Genomic DNA, 16,866 nt, shown 5'->3' with positions numbered 1-16,866 from the left:
TGCAGTGACCGAGCACTGGGACAGAGACCAGAGAGAGTGTGGAGTCTCCCTCCCTGGAAATATTCCAGAACCGTGTGGACACAATCCTGTGCCAGCTGCCCTGGGATGACCGCGCTGGGAAGGGAGGTGAGACCAGCTGACCCGCTCTGCTCCCTGCCAACCCGAACCATTCCGTGATTCTGTGCTCCTGAGAACGCTGTCCAAAGGCTCCCTGAGCTCTGTCCGGTGAGAAGCACCGCGCTCCCCGGGAGGCGGTGGCCGCGGTGGCCCCGCTCGGAGCCCGCGGCGAGCCCAGGGCCAGCCAGGCAGCCGCGCGGAACCTTGCTGCGGCGGAACCTTGGTGCTGCGGCACGCGGGCTGCGGGGCGGGCTGGGGGCGGACCGCGCGGGGCCGGGGCGGGAGCTGAGGCGGGATCGGGATCGGGCCGGGAGCGGCATCGGGATTGTTATTGTCATCGGGATCGCATCGGGATCGGGATCGGCAGCGCGAGCTGAGCCGCGGGCGGCCCCGCTAGCCCGGCCAGGCCGAGATGTACGCGGGGCTGCAGGAGCTGGGAGTGGCCAATGGCGAAGACCTCAAGGAGACCCTCACGAACTGCACGGAGCCGTTGAAGGCCATCGAGCAGTTCCAGGTGCGGGAGGTGCCGTGTGGCGCCGGGCCGCGCGGGGACAGGGAGCACGGGGCGGCCCCGAGTGCTGTCTGGGCTTTTCCCCTTTTTGTTTGTTCTCCGGCGTGCCGTTCTCAGTGCCCGCTGCGGTTGTGTTGCAGACGGAGAACGGCGTGCTGCTGCCCTCGCTGCAGTATGCCCTGCCCTTCCTGGACCTGCACGGCACCCCCCGGCTCGAGTTCCACCAGTCCGTGTTCGATGAGCTGCGGGAGAAGCTGCTGGAGAGGGTCTCTGCCATCGCTTTGGAGGGGAAGGTCGAGGAGAGGTTTGTCAGCAGTCTTGTTGGTTTCTTGGAGCGAGCTGGGAATTCTGTGTGAAAATGGAGTGAATGGGTGACTTCTGCAAGGAGGATTGGGTTCCTCAGGGACTGAGTTCCACTGGCTTTGAGATGAGCCACTTTGTTCCTTTACTGCTCCAGGGTGCTTAGTGTTGTGCTTTTCCTTGTTTTCAGGTACAAGAAGCTGGAAGATCTCCTAGAGAAGAGCTTTTCCCTGGTCAAGATGCCCTCGATACAGCCCGTGGTCATGTGTGTCATGAAGCACTTGCCCAAGGTAGGACCACTGCACTGTGGGCCTGAGGTGTGACATGGTGTGTCACTGCTGTGACATCTCTGTTGTGGCTCTGGCAGGTGGGCTGTGCTCGCTCTGCACCTTCTGCAAGTGTGTTGTTCAGTGGCAGGGGCTGACTGAAGATGTAATATGTTATTGGGTCTGCTAATGACTCAGTGGAATAATTAAAAAAGCGTTTTACATTTTTGTAATCAGATGAGACTATTTCCCTATTTTCTTCAGTCCACCTGTCAGTGATTTTTTCCACAGCTGATTTACAAATCTGTGACAAGTGGAAGGTAAAACTTGAAGAGTGCAATTAGAAGCAGGCAGGAGGGAGATTCAGGTCTCTAGGAAACAAAAATCTCTAGGAATGCCCTTATTAAAAATACCATATTGCACTTAGGGTAATGGATTCAAAATGCTACAGGAACTTCAATAAATTAAGGAGTTCAGAAACATCACCTCAAATCTCAGTGTTGTAGATTTAAAGTAAATCTGTTTTCTTTGAATGAGATGAGGAGCTTGGGGTGTGATGTGGTGGTTGAAGAAGTGTGTTAGAGCTGGCTTCCTGCTACAGGAGAAGGTAAAAGCCAAGCCCGTGATACTGCTGGGACTTTATGGTCCTGAAGGGTGAATGCCCAGACTGCCTGAGGTGGGGATCAGGGGATGGAGGGGATTGTCCTGCTCTGCTCTGCACTGGGGCAGCCTCACCTCCAGTCCTGGGGGCAATTTGAGCACCACAATATAAGAAATATCTGGAGCTGTTGGAGAATGTTGAAAGGATGGTGAAGGGCCTGGAAGGACCATGAGAGGAGCAGCTGAGGGCACTGGGATTGTTGAGCTGGAGCAGACTGAGGGCAGAGCTGCCCAGGGGCTGCAGCTCTGAGCTCTGCTCTGGGACAGGGACAGGAGCCAGGGAATGGCTGGAGCTGGGCCAGGGCAGGTCAGGCTGGAGATCAGGAAAGGTTCTCCCCCCAGAGGGTGCTGGGCACTGCCCAGGCTCCCCAGGGAATGGGCACAGCCTGAGGCTGCCAGAGCTCCAGGAGTGTTCGGACAATGCTGCCAGGGATGCACAGGGTGGGATTGTTGGGTGTCTGTGCAGGGACAGGAGCTGGGCTGGGTGATCCTGGTGATCCTTCCAGCTCAGGATATTCTGTGATTCCATGATTTAGATGTCTCCAGCAGTCAGTTATGGGTTACAGGCTCAGTGGGGCAGGTGAGGTGCTGCTCACTGTGTAACTGCTGTGTGGATTGCAGGTCCCTGAGAAGAAGCTGAAGTTGGTGATGGCTGATAAGGATCTGTACAAAGCCTGTGCTGTGGAGGTGAAGAGACAGATCTGGCAGGACAACCAGGCTCTCTTTGGGGATGAGGTGTCGCCCCTGCTGAAGCAATACATCCTGGAGAAGGAGAACATTCTCTTCAGCAATGATATTTCCTTCTTGCAAAATTTCTTCAGTCCATCTCCCAAAACGAGGCGTCAAGGAGAGGTAAGGACAAGGGAACCTCACAGTGTGCTGCTGAGGGGAATTTATCAGCTTTCAGTCAACCATCACATAACAGGGGCTGTTTTCTCCTGCCCACCTTTGCTGCTGAAGTTGTTTAGCTGGACAAAGTCTTTGCAAGGAACACCAGGCCATTTCTTGTACACATCTTAATTAAAGCAGCAGGAATTATTTTAATAGATGTGTAATAATTGATGAATGTTCTATGCTGTTCATGCACTTAGGAAAAAAAAAAAAAGCAAGGCCAGATTTTTTTCTGTGTTGTTCAGTCTGGCTTCAGTCATCTCAGCTGTTCTGAAGGCTGAGCATCTCTTATCACATCAGTTTGAGTATGTTGATAGGTTAAATTTCTTTTATTGGGACTGTTTTTTTAGTGGACATAGCTCAACAGAAGTTGCTTTTTTCGGTAAAAATTGAAAAGGACGTGGAGAGATGTAGTTAATTGGCATCCAGAAAAGTTGCTCTTTGAATGGAATTTACTATAAGGCAGTACAAAGCTAGAATTTCAGAGAAGGCAGCACATCTCTTACATGAGGGGTCTGTTTTGCTTTCAAAATCATTTAATGTAAGTGCCCTGGTGTAATTTACTCAAGGTTTGCACTGCAGAGTTGTGCTTTAACCCCAGCTGGGCACTCAGGACCACACATCCACTTGGTCACTCCCCCTGAGGGGATGGGGGAAGAATCAGACAGGTATAAGAAAGACACTCGTGGATTGAGATAAAAGCATGTTGTGGGTTTGCAAGATCTGGTGAGTGTCTCTTGAACAAACACTGTTGGAAAACTTGGTATAAATAGTTCCTTTTCAGGACCTCATGTCAGCAGATGCTTCAATCTTGGTAAATCATGTAGCATAATTAATTGACATTTTGTGTGTGTGTGAAATGAGAGCATCTCTTGGTACTTAGCCCACATCTTCTCCCCTCTGAGCTCAGGTGGTGCAGAAGCTGACCCAGATGATTGGGAAGAACGTGAAGCTCTATGATATGGTGCTGCAGTTCCTGAGGACATTGTTCCTTCGCACCAGGAATGTCCATTACTGCACGCTGAGGGCAGAGCTCCTGATGTCACTGCACGACCTGGAGATCAGTGAGATCTGCACTGTTGACCCCTGTCATAAGGTACCAATCATGTGGCACAGATGGGGGGATTACTGGAGAATTTTCTGGAAGAAGCCCAGAGGAGATGAGTCCTTTCTTTCTGTCAAGAGAGTTCAGACCTTGAACCTAGATGTTTTTCATTCCTTAGAACTTCAGGTGAAAATTTCCCCTTGGTTAACCAGCAGTCTGCTTTCATTTCATAATCCATGAACCATTCAAATTTAGGGTACTTTGGCAGTGTTAAAAGCAATGTCTAATTAGACATCTAATCTATGTAGATGCTGCAAAAATAATAAAAATCATCAGCTAGCCCCAGGTTCTTACTCCAGGCTTCCCACTCAGCTGTGGATATGCTCCATCTGTCAGTAGACTGTATGCATAACAGTATTATAATTCAACTCTGGATGTTGAATTATAAGAAAACAAGAAACTATTCAAATACTGGGAAGTGACAGAGGTGTTAATGTCACAGCAGGATCTCATTACTGGCCCCTTGTCCATGGTTAGCATCATTGTGACTTGCAACAAGGCTTTTTCTCTGAAGTAGTTGTTAAGTTTTATGTATATTCTGCTTTAAAAATATTTCAGTAATACAGCCCTAAAGCAGAAGTACATCCACTGTCAATATTCCCTTATTTAGAGGGTGGGAGATCAGTTGCAAACCAAAACAAACCAAATTCTTATTTCTAAGTGATGTGCTTCTTTCTCAGTCTCTTACTTGTGTAAATCCACAGGTGTGCAGGGCAGTGGTGTATTTAATAAATGGCTACTCCTTAATTGCCAGGGAATGCCTTTCCTGGGAGGGGAGAAAGTGACCCCAGGTTAACTTCCTGGGCATTCCCGACCTCCTTTTGGGATGCTGGTATTTCTGACCTCTTCTGTGTTTGTAACCAGTGTGGTACCATGCCTAAGTGCATTAATGAAACATCTTAATTTGAGATACTTGGAGGTCATTCTGAGCCTGTTCTCTCTGCCATCATGTGTTTTATTTCTGGCTTAATGAGTCCATAAAGCTCTCTCTGTTTGGTGACAGTTTACCTGGTGCCTCGACGCCTGCATTCGGGAGAAGTTCGTGGACAACAAGAGAGCTCGGGAGCTGCAGGGGTTCCTGGATGGAGTGAAGAAAGGACAAGAGCAAGTGTTGGGGTAAGGCACTTGGGCTGTATATTGAGAAACTGGAAGTGGGTTCTTGGCACTCACAACCTCTGACAGATGCTGTAGGTGTTAATTCTTCCCTAAAGCCAGCAAACCTCCAGCAGCTCCTCTGTGCAGTCACATCCCAAACATCCATCAATGCACTGGGGCACAGCCAAGAGCATCCAGGTGGCAGAGCTTGCAGTGCTTTGGTTGCCACTTTTGTCTCCCCTGTGGCCTGAGCCTTTGTCAGGGAGTCAGAATAACTTATGAATGTCTTGTCTGGCTTTAAACCCAAAGAAAATGGGATGATGGTGTTTATCAGTTAATTCACTTTATTAGCTTCAAATGACACCCCTGTTGTGATCTGCTACTTAGTTTTCTGGAAGGTGTCCTCACAGAATTTTATTTAGCTGGTACTTTCAGATTTTTTTCCATTGGTATTTGAAATTTTTTTTTTCACTTTTACCTGTTGTTTTTCAAAAGCCTCTGATACCTTTCTGTCCTCAGCACTCTGGAGAGTCAGAGCCTTACAGCTCAATGCTGGGGCCACCAGAGCTCCACTGCCTGTGGGCTGTCTCCCTGCAGACCTTCAGCTGCCTGTGGGAGATCTTGTGCTTGATCTCACTGCAGAAGACTTTTAGCAATTGTTTTTTGTGCTCTTTTAAGTCAAAACCACCATGAATGTTATTTATGTACAAGGCAGGAGAAGGTTCATCAGGTGCACACAGCTGGGTGTGGACCTGTGCAATAGAGTTGTTGGTTATGTCTGACAAGTGTTTGATTTTTACTTCTCAGGGACTTATCAATGATCCTGTGTGATCCCTTTGCCATTAACACCTTAGCCTTGAGCACCATAAGGCACCTGCAAGACCTGGTTGGGCAGGACACCTTACCCAGGGTAAGCATTGCAGCTCATATGCCTGACCTGAACTATAGTCTGGGCTGACTGACAGCCATCAGGGGAGGACTGGCACTGTTCAGGTCTCATTAAGTTCTCAAATATGTCAGTAGGAACAAGGGGAACATGATTCATGTCCATTTGCAGCACCTGCTGTAGAGCTCTGCAGGAGCTGTTTGGACATGGGCATTTTGGAGCTCTCCAAACTGACCATGAAGTCTTTGCATGGCTCATTCTGCCCTGGCAGCTGTGCAAATACAGAATAATGTGTAGAATATGTGCCTCCCTGCTTTGTCCTTCCATCAGTTTGTCAGACAGCTGCACCTTTCTCCCTGCCATGGTGAATGAAACAGTTTGTTTGCACTGTTCTGCTCTGGTGGCTGAGATAAAACACAGTTCCTGCAAGTGGAGTCTGCAGGAGGTGCTAAGTGTTAAAGGAGGGCACCCTGACAGGTGTCTGAACAGTGTGAGCTACTTTCTGGGTTTATCCCTGAGTTGTTAAAAGTTATTGTTGCGTGGATTAACTTCCTTGTGACAGTTTAAGACTGAAAATCGTTTGGGTTTCAGGATACAATATAAACAAAAAACCCATTGTCATTCTTACACACCATTTCTCCTTTCTTATGCTGAGATGACTTCTTTTGTCCTGCCACACCTTATATTTTAGTGCACTAATTGAGCTGGACACATTTTAAAAAGATGTGATCAGATAGTTGCAAACTTCCTGGTGCATTATAAATTTACAAATCCCCCAAACCCTCAGGTGTGTCAGTTATCTGATTCCCATTTGAGGATCAGTTTTCAACTGACTTGAAGAACTGAATGCCTTTAGCAGTCTTGGATAAAGCTGCTAATCCAGAACAGCTTTCAATATAAACCACTACTTCCAAATAAATATCTCATGTGGAAGATCAAAACAGCTGTTTTTCTTCTCCCCTTAAAATTCGAGGAAAGCCCGGATCTGCTGCTGCTCCTTAGGATGCTGTCTTTGGGACAGGGGGCCTGGGACATGATTGATAGCCAAGTCTTCAAGGAACCAAAAATGGTGAGCCATTTAAATATTTAGAATTTAACACAATTAATCAGAATTAGACTTGTTTATAATTTTATTGCATTTGTGATTTAATGTTTGTTCTCCAAAAGTCTCATCAGAGCTTTCTTGGGAAAAAAACCTGAGCAGCAGCTCAAGTGGACATGCTGTGAGCTTCCTTTACCTGCCTTTTTATTTCCATGAGTGCTTGGCCCTTAGTGCTCTAAAATCAGGCTGTACCTCTATTAAATGAGCACTGGTTGCTCCTTGCTCTCTCATTTTTCCTGGAGTCTTGTACACAACTGATGAGTTTGTAGAACATGTCTTGCATGAGGAAAGCAGGATTTCCAAGGCTGGTCTCAAACTCTGGTAGCAGTTTAGAAGCTTTTCATTGATATGAAAAATGTTTTTCCTTTCAGCTCTGTGTTAAAGCAGTTTTGTGTGGTGCCACATTTAGGTGTAATCTTTCAATGCTTTGGAAATACTTGCCCAGTATTACAGGAATCCCTGGGGTAGTTCAGCTGAGGGCAGGAGTACCAACCCTGGTGCTGCAGAGCAGGGCTGTTCCTCAAGAGGGATTTGCTGTTTCTGTTCTGAGCTATAAAGCAGTAAATGTTTACCTAGGGGCACATTTCAAGTCTCCAAAATGTATCTATTCCTGGCTGTTGGCACGTTTAAATTCACCCACAGGGAGGGTGGGCATTAACACTGGGACTGTAGCAGTGAGAGTGACCAGTAATTCTGAAAGTAGTTCTTCAGTGATTTGTGCTCTCTTATGAACCTCTTAGGAAAAATGCTCAGTTTCTTTCTAAAGGAAATCTCCAATTCTGTATTTAAAATCTGATGTATTTGTGGTTGTGTTACTACAAATAAGCCTGGGCCATGCTGGGAGTCTGCAGTTATTGATAACAGTAGTTTGGTGTCATTCTGAGCATATCCCATACCTGCAGCAGTGCTGGGAAGGGCCTCTCAGAAGAAATGCTACGTAATTGTCCAAAGAAAGGATTTGAGCAGGAGTAGTTCTGTAGCTGAGATGAAGTACAGTTTTCCTAATTACCATGGAATATGTGGAAGTGAATTATTCAAGAATTTTGACTGGCTGTCTGAAAGCTGTTTTCCCTCAGTGTAGGATGAGGCTCCTGGCAGTGCCTTGCTTTTGTCACAGCACTTCAGGACCATTAGGTGGCATGAAGTGACTGATGATGGCTTGTTCTCTTCCCTCTGTCCCTCCCTCATCCAAGGAAGCCGAGCTGATCACCAGGTTCCTGCCCCTGCTGATGTCCTTCGTGGTGGATGATCACACGTTCACTGTGGATCAGAAGCTGCCCTCGGAGGAGAAGGGACCAATCCCCTACCCCAGCACCATTCCCGAGGCTTTCACCAAGTAGGTACCTTGCCCCACCCACTGCATGCTCTGGAGCCAGAGCTGCCAGGGAGAAACCCTGCCTGTGCTAAAGGCAGTGCCTTGGGATAAGATTCAGTGCTAATTCAAGTCTGAGCTTTCCTTTTAACTCAACAGGTTTCCATTGTGGTGCCTCAAATAAAATATATCTACATAAAATTATATTTCTTACAACGACCATTCTTTTGGCAGATGCAATGTGGAAATATTTGGTGTTTCTGTTGAGCTTCCCAGGCAGTGAATGCAGAGTTTTGGGTGTTATTTGGGTGCAACTGGATGAGTGCTCACGCTGGGTTCTGAAAAGCACTATTGGAAATCACAAACACCCTTTCTCTGTTGATAACCTGTCACTCCAGGGATGTTGGAAAGATAGTTAAAACCTTTGTGTGCTCTGTTGTATTCAGATTTTGCACTAATTTCCAGCACAATTCTTGTCTGTGTGCCAGAATGTGGGATACTGGGTCCTGGTGACTGTGCTCTTCTCTATGACAGTGTTGATATTTGACTTTTGGGAGACTATAACAGTATTGGACTTTGTATAACTTTTGAGTATTTGGGCTTCTTCTAAACCCCATTTTGAATAGCACTTTTATCATGAATCCATTATAAATGTTCACAGCTAATTCCAGCTGTTTGCTGAATGTTCAGTTTTGCTGGAGTGCGGTAGAGAGCATAGGGATGATCCATCTGCTCAGTCACTGCTCTTCAGTGTGTTTGAGGTTAGCTACTGCTGTACCTGCTTGATAACTATCCCCAAAGTATTTTAAACATCTTTAAAAAACTCTTAACATTTAAAAAATCTGTTTTAGCTTCATTGATAAAGAAGCTTTGCTTGTGCTGTAACAGATTCCTGCAGGAGAACAGAATAGCGTGTGAGATTGGGCTGTACTACATCCTTCACATCACCAAACAGAGGAACAAGAATGCTTTCCTTAGGCTCCTGCCAGCACTAGGTAAGTTTTTGTCTCCTCTTCTGTGACTTTTGCCTTGTATTGGACACCCAGGAGGCAGCTAAACCTGGAGTGAAAGGGTTTTCAGAGACAGACATAATGGGCCTTTGGCTCTTCTGGTGACTTAGTTGTGAGTCCTTGCAGAAGTGTTTGGGTTTGTCTGCAATCTCTGCAGATCTGAGAGTTTGGGGACAGTGGCTGAGGGTCAGTAGTTGTTACATCAAGGCCTCCATTAACAATGAGATTAGTTGAGAACTGTTTGGAATGAATCTGAAAGATAAGAGAGCAGGTGGCCTAATTCTGCTGCTGCCCAGAGTGATTGCAGGTGGCCAGAAGTTGCTGGGACTTGGCTTTGTGTGGTGAAAAGCTTGTAACAAAATAGGACTGAACACAGCCTTAATTTTTTCACCAGTATTATCTTGTTCACTGACTCCTCTGGGATGAGTTGTAGGAGAGCTCTGGAGCAATCTGCTTCTAATCTTTTCTGTCTGAAAGATCAAAGCCATCTGCCTGGGCTGCCTGTTATCAAAGGAAATGAGAAAAAAATGACTGAGAGAAAGAAGGCTTAGATTAGACATTAGGAAGAAATTCTTCCCTGTCAGGATGATGAGGCCCTGGCACAGGGTGCCCAGAGAAGCTGTGGCTGCCCCTGGATCCCTGGCAGTGTCCAAGGCCAGGCTGGACAGGGCTTGGAGCAGCCTGGGATAGTGGAAGGTGTCCCTGCCATGGCAGGGGTGGCACTGGATGATCTTTAGTCCCTTCCAAACCAAACCATTCTATGATGAAATCTCACTGCAAGGTTTTCAGCAGGAACATGAACTGTGTGGACAGGTTTTGGCACATCCCTGTCAGTCTCTCTCTGTTCCATGTTTTATAGTTGAGACATTCGGTGACTTGGCCTTCAGTGACATTTTCCTGCATCTGCTCACTGGTAACCTCACCCTGCTGAGTGATGAGTTTGCACTTGAGGAGTTCTGCACCAGCCTCTTTGATGGCTTCTTTCTCACTGCCTGCTCCAGGTAAAGCAGATTTTTCTCACTGAAGACAGGGAGTTTACAGAATTCCTGGGAGAGGTTTTACTGCTTTGAACAACAGTACAATAGTTCATCAAATTCTTCACAGACAGTGGAAATATTAGCCTGATGCTGTTTTCCTTTAAGGAAAAGCCTGTGTTTTGGGATCAAGGTTTTATCAGCAAAATGGTTATGTCTTGACTATGAATTATTATCTCAACTGTATTTCATTATCCCTAAGTTGGAGTTGCAAAGGAGAATATCCTTCAGACTTTGCAATAGCTCTGGATATGTAGTTCAGCTTTTTGCTGAAGTATCAGCTGCACACAAAGATCTGTTGTTACCCCTGGTCAGTCACTGTGGTTTGGCTGGTGGCCTGCAGACCAATCCAACCTCCACAAAGCTTCCCCAAAAGTGGCTGAAAGTGTTGTTGGGGCATAGCAGCATATAGTGCTGCTGCTTCCTCCACACACTTGAGGGAGAAACATCTTCCTGCAAGTGCCTGTCCTACAGAGAGCAGCTGCTGCCACTTCTGTGCTTAAAATCTGCCCCTCCCTCCTCATGGTTGTGCAGGTAATCCACTCCTGTTGAACAATTCCTTGAATCCTTGAAGGTCTAAGGCAGTGTTAGTGCTTACACTAAGTTAGCCCCTTACAGAAGCTACAATTCTCAGGGGTTTTGGAAAATTATCACAAAGTCTGTGATAGAGTAAATTATTCTGGTGCTGTTCCTGGGGCTTCCTTGTTCTCAAGATGGTTAGTTTATCTTGGTTACTCTGCTTTCACAGGAAGGAGAATGTGCACAGACATGTGCTCAGGCTGCTGCTGCATCTGCATCACAAAGTGGCCCCAGCCAAACTAGAGTCTCTCCAGAAGGCTTTGGAACCCACCAAGCAGGTAGGAAGGGAAGCAGGAGAAAGGGAAAGCTAATAGCAAATGAAAGCAGCTGCTTTTCCAGACGTTGTTTAATGGAACATGAGCTCTGCTTTCCAAGTGTACCAAGCTGAGGCTTAATTACCTTGTAGCTTCCTCTTTCTGTGTTGGTTTGTGTTAAAACACACAGGCTGAAGGCACCCTTGGTGTTCTGGCTGGAATGGAGTATGACTCTCCTGTTTCCCCCCTCCCTGATTCTCATCCTGCAGAGTGGGGAAGCTGTGAAGGAGCTTTACAACCAACTCAGTGAGAAGCTGGAGCTCCGCAAGCCCAGCCCAGCTGAAGTGACTGAGTCTCCCTCCATGGAGCTGCCCCTGCCCACTGTGCCCACCCCAGCCTCACGCTGAGCTGGGGCTGCAGGGCAGGACTGAGAGCAGAGGAACTGACCCTGTGCTGCCTTCTGAGTGTCTCTGCCCACGTGGTGGAAACCAAAACAAAGCCACTGAAGCTCCTTCAGGAAACGCTGCAGTTCACCCAACTCGCTGGCTCTTGCTGGTTAGAAAACTGTATGCAGTGCATTGCAAGGTTTACTTTTCTTAAAGATAGCTGAGTGTCTTCTTGTAGATCGTCTTAAAATCTGACTGTACATTTTTAAAACAAAAAAGAAAATGCATATTTTTAAACTTGGCATCCTGTGTTTTTAAACTGCTCAGTGAGTGTGGAGCCCCAGTGTGGGTGAGCAGGTGGTGTGAACTCCTGAGGCTGATCATGGCTTCCTTTGGCCTTGGTCTGCCCCTCAGGGTCTCTGCAGAAGATGCTCAAGAGGAGGAAGTCAGAGGAGATGAGCTCCACTGAAACCATTTCCTGTTTGAGGTTCCAGCTCTTGTGGCACACGGTAAGATGCTGCACTAGTCAGAGGTGCCCACTGCTGTCAGCAGCCCAAGCAGCAGTCAACAGCCTCTTCTCACATGGGCTTTCACAAAGAGAGCCAGAAATTGAACCATTCTCTCCACTCTTCTCCCCACTTTTCTCCAAAAAAGTATCTTGAAGTGAGTCCTGGAACTGCTTACAAAGAACAAGACAGTGATGTTCCTCAGTAACAGTTGAGTGTAGGTGGAGTCAAATTCAGTGTCTGAAAAAACAGAATCACAGAAATTACCTGGGTTGGAAGGGACCTTTCAGACCATCCAGTCCCACCCTTGCCATGGCAGGGACACCTTCCACTATCCCAGGTTGCTCCAAGCCTGTCCAACCTGGCCTTGGACACTGCCAGGGATCCAGAGGCAGCCACAGCTTCTCTGGGCACCCTGTGCCAGGGCCTGCCCACCCTCACAGGGAACAGTTCCTTCCTAATATCCCATCTAACTCTGCCCTCCAGAAGCAATTCCCCCATGTCCTGACACTCCAGGCCCTTGTAAAGAGTCTCTCTCCATCTTTCTTGAAGGCTCCCTGCAGGTACTGGGAGGCTGCAATTAGATCACTCCTAAGCTTCTCCAGGCTGGCAGGTCTGTTCATAGCTCACTGGTGTCACTGTTTCTGTTGCAGTTCTGCTTTTGCTGCTGCCTCAGGTGGAGCATGCAGAGGCCTGTTCAGTGCCTGACCATCCTCTGGGGGAAGGACCTTGTCCTGATATCCAACCTAAGCCTCTTCCCTTTTTTTTCCCCCACATCAGCCTTTGTTTCCTGGGACTTGAGCATTCTGAGTGCCAAGTTGTGCTCAAGGGACTTTTCTGTTTCCTGAAGCTGTGTCCAAAAAAACCAAACAAACATGGTAGTTAAGTAGAGGGGAAACTCCCTCCCCAGTGCTGCTCCCTCCCTCTTTTTGTGGTTTTCTTTCTCCTGAGCTCAGAAATGCTGCATGAGGGAAATGACTGTCCCCTCTCTTTATTGTCTTGATGCTTTAATTTTTTTTTATGCAGGCATTTGTGATATCCTGTGGGAGAACAGGAAAGGTGGGATAGGTTTGTGTTTGACACAAATCGTGTCCTGGAGCCCAGATTTCCCTTGTGCCCCTTGTCTCCACTGCAGCTCCTGGGTCAGTGTTGCCTCTCAGCTGTTCTGATACTGAATTTGTTGGAAGCAGGGCCTGGCCATAACAATTGGGTCTTTCTTGCAAAGTTTTGGTTTCAAGCTGGTTAAACTGTCCTGGTAACTTAGACAAAATAACATCCCACACTGCTGCCAAACCTTTGGCAATGAACCTGCTCAGACTCGTGCTCTGCTCAGCCTTGGAGGTTATTTTAGGGTTGTTTTGGGGATTCTCTCTGTTGCTTGAGGTTCCCCTTATCCTGAGGCTGACGTGGTGCTTTCCTGCAGCAGGAATTTGTAATCTAGGCTGATTTTTTTTTTTTTTTTAACTGTCTCATATTTCAGGCTGTACCCACAGTACTGATGTAGACAATGGTGATTTTTTCCCCAGTTTTTAATGTCCCTGAAGAAACAAAATCTCAGAATATGAACTGGCCATTCCCAGTTTGGCTGAGGAGGGGAGAGCTGGGTAGCTGAGAGGGGAGTAGCTGCCAGTCTGTGCTCTCCTGGCTTGCTGCTGCTGAAAGGTGTGAGAAGACAACTTCCAGAAAACACACTGTAGTAGTAAACATCTGCTTCCATATTTGGAGACAAGAAAGGTTTCCTGCACTGGGAATTACACAGACTCGTTGTACTTGTAAATCTCTGCACAGCAGGAGCTGAGCTGGCTGTGGTGGGGTGCAGGGTCAGGGGTCCTGGGGATCCAGGGGTGTGTAGGGTGCAGGGTGCTGGATGTGCAGGGTCTGGGATTCCAGGGATGCAGGGATATGGGGTGCAGGGTCTGGAATGCCAGGGATCCAGATTCCAGGGCTCTGGGGCTACGGGGTGCAGGGTGCTGGGTGTGCAGGGTCTGGGGTGCAGGACAGTGGCTTTTCCCTGTGCCAGGGCCAGGATAGCTCTTGGTTCTGCTCCGGAGTTCCCACTCAGAGGGTTTCTCTCCCTTCTGCTCCCGCAGCTGCTGTTGAGGGGATGCTCCCGGCACAGCTCCGGGGGAGGTTCATGCAGGCTGGAGAAGGGAATTCTTTCTCCATCTTTCAGCACAGGGGAAGCCGAGAGCACAGCACTGCTGTGGGTGTGCACTAGAGGGTGGTGCAGCCCTGCCTGCCCTGGAATCCCTGCCGGAGAGGCACACGGCGAGCTGGAATCGCTCCCTGCTTACGCTTGGAGGTGACAGTTTGTCTTTTCAACAGGGGGGTGATACCTGTGACACGAACAAACGCTGTATTCTCTCCAAACCTGCTGTGCCTGACTGCCGAGGGAATTTTTACAAAGAATTCAAATTAGCTGGAGCAGTCTGTGGGCTTTCCTGAGGGATCAGGGGAGCTCAGAGCCCAGTGAGGCTCTTCAGGCTCAGTTAGGCTGTGACTTACAGGGTAACAAGAGGTGGGGACTGGACAACTGAAGGCATTGTCAGGCACCCTCACACTTGTGAATGCTCCAAAGCATCTGCTCACTGACTGAACACTCTGTTCTTGGTGCTGTGGGCATTGGATCCACTGGAAAATGATTGGGAACTATGGATAGGATGTGGTGCAGGTGGCTGGAGGGAAGATGGACATTGAAAGGAGTGTCTGACAAAGGCTGGAGCAGATGCTGCACAGCAGAAAACCGAGTTATCCCTCTCAAGTCTCTTGACTTTTCTGGCTGAGCTGCTGCAAGATTCAGGCTTTACAGTCACCTTTGGGTTAACTCTGGTGAGTTGTGCATGGTGGGGGATTTGGTTTGTGATTTTCCTTGTAAAAGAGGATCCCTTTATCCAGCTCCTTGGGATGAATGTGTCTTCAACTTTGGAAGAGTTGCATCTAGCCCAGAAAATGAAGTGACATGAAAAATCTTGTTAATTCCTGTCCTGGTTTCAGCTGGGATGGAGTTATTCTTTTTCTTAATTCTTTATTTACTTCTTAATTCCTTTTTTCAGCATAGTTCAGCCCTTTGAGGGTGGAGAACACCCTGGTTTTGCCTTAGGTGCATATAAAGTTGTTTCTAGGTGCTGTAAATGCTATTTGAACTCTCCTCATGCTGGGGCTGCCTGAGGAGGTGTGTTTGGAGGTACCCAGCAGCAGGGCTGTGCCACAGCCTGTCCTTGGCTGCTCTGAGTCACTCCAGAGGCAGAGACAGCACAGGGGCCATTCTGAGTCCCCAGCCTTTATTCCAGTTTTGCTGGATGTCACACAGATGCTGCTTTTTGTTTCCTTTTGTCCAGCAGTGAGAAGTCTCTCCTGGCACACAAGTGCTGCTGTTAATACAGCTGTGTCCCTGGAGAGGTGTCCTGATGAAGGGCTTTGCAGGAGGAGGAAGTATTTCTAACCTTTCCTGCAGCTCTGATAGATGCTGCTGTGACCTCTCTGCACTCTCCACTTGCCTTTCTCACCTTTATGTCCCCCCAAGGCTGTTTTGTTAACAAGGACAGAGCTCTTTCCTCATGGCTCTGAACCCCAGGCATGCTCTGAGTGTCCTTGCCAGCACTGTCCTTCCACCAGAGTCAGGCTCAGCATTGAAAACAATTCTTGCAATTCTTGATTTCTTGCAAATCAGCTCCTCAGAGCTTCAGGTGGGTGTAAAACATGGATTGAGGGCAGCTCCACCCAAGGTCAGTCAGTGTTGAGGACACATCAGACAGGGTTGCAGCCCTATGGTTGCTCCAGTTCATGGACATCCTCTGCATTCCCTGCTCTTTCCCAAGTCCCTTCCCTGTTCTTGCCCTCTGTGGTGCAAAAAGGACCATCAGCAAATTGAGGAGAACCCAGCAGCATGTGGAGACCACACTAAAGATAACGAGGTCAGTCCAGCTGGAAGGAGAACTTCACAGAAAGCAGCTGAACCATCTGTGTGGGTGGATTTTGGCCTGCTGGATGGACCTGCCAGGGGAGTTTGAGGAGAAGGACAAAGCTGAACAACTGGAGGCAGTGAAACCAGCTTCCTTTTCTTGCAAAACAATTGCACAAGGGGCAAAGGTAGCTCACCTGGGCTGACAGAGCTGCCCTGGGGTGTCTGTGCTCTGCTTCTCCTCATCAGCAGGGTCTGTGCCCAAGGAAGAGGAAAACATCCCTGGGAGACCCCAGCCTCACACTGCCTGTGTTAGGGGCAGCAGCTCAGCACTGAGAATCAGGATCTTTCCTTCTTCAACAGCTTCTGTCAATGTTATTCTGTGGCAAGGAAGGGAGAAAGAGAATCAGCAGGGTTTGGGTCAGAAGGGACCTTAAAACTCATCTTTTTCCACTTCCTGCCATGGGCAGGGACACCTTCCACTATCCCAGGCTGCTCCAAGCCCTGTCCAGCCTGGCCTTGGACACTTCCAGGGATCCAGGGGCAGCCAGAGCTTCTCTGGGCACCCTATGCCAGGGCTTCAGCACCCTCAGATATTTCTGTAGTAATTCCTGTAACCATCCATCCAGCTTGAGCCAGAATAAAACCATGCTGGTTCTTGTGCCATTGTTAGAGAAAACCAATCCAGGACTCAGGAGATAATTGTTATTACTTGTAGTTTTAATGTTATTTTTTTCCCTCAGGCCAGCATCAATTTGCTGTGCCAAAGCTGAGTTGCCAGATGAGGGTTAACAGAATAAAGAAGTGGTGAAATGTGTATAAAATCCTGATGATGAGTCATTAACAATCTGATACAAAGCAACCCAATGATTAAGAGTGCAGTTTCATATTGCCACTTTTTCAGGCACAGTTGTAGGTAGAAGCAAGTAAATACCTTCAGAAGAAATGTGT

At 47.9% G+C, this 16,866-nt stretch overlaps 1 protein-coding gene across 1 annotated transcript; it reads left to right on the top strand.

Annotated features, from left to right (window-relative positions):
* Positions 1-420: 420 nt before the first annotated feature.
* On the top strand, positions 421-11,805 carry NELFB (negative elongation factor complex member B). Its single transcript, XM_085076407.1, has 13 exons — positions 421-631; positions 769-932; positions 1,119-1,218; positions 2,476-2,706; positions 3,656-3,841; positions 4,854-4,966; positions 5,753-5,855; positions 6,805-6,900; positions 8,127-8,269; positions 9,134-9,240; positions 10,115-10,256; positions 11,038-11,146; positions 11,392-11,805. Exons 1-13 carry the CDS (start codon positions 530-532, stop codon positions 11,527-11,529), a joined length of 1,734 nt encoding a protein of 577 aa, XP_084932533.1. The 5' UTR covers positions 421-529; the 3' UTR covers positions 11,530-11,805.
* The last annotated feature ends 5,061 nt before the right edge of the window (positions 11,806-16,866 follow it).

Source organism: Lichenostomus cassidix, chromosome 17, assembly GCF_008360975.1.
Source record: "Lichenostomus cassidix isolate B80296 chromosome 17, HeHo_3.0, whole genome shotgun sequence".
Lineage (NCBI taxonomy): Eukaryota > Metazoa > Chordata > Aves > Passeriformes > Meliphagidae > Lichenostomus > Lichenostomus cassidix.
The sequence above is the reverse complement of the archived record's forward strand: the minus strand, read 5'-3'. Positions and strand labels throughout refer to the sequence as shown.

Coding starts and splice junctions, on each gene's coding strand:
- NELFB (XM_085076407.1), top strand. CDS start 530: ATGTACGCGGGGCTGCAGGAGCTGGGAGTGGCCAATGGCGAAGACCTC. Junction 6,901..8,126: donor TCTTCAAGGAACCAAAAATG/GTGAGCCATTTA, acceptor CCCTCATCCAAG/GAAGCCGAGCTGATCACCAG. Junction 11,147..11,391: donor CTTTGGAACCCACCAAGCAG/GTAGGAAGGGAA, acceptor CTCATCCTGCAG/AGTGGGGAAGCTGTGAAGGA.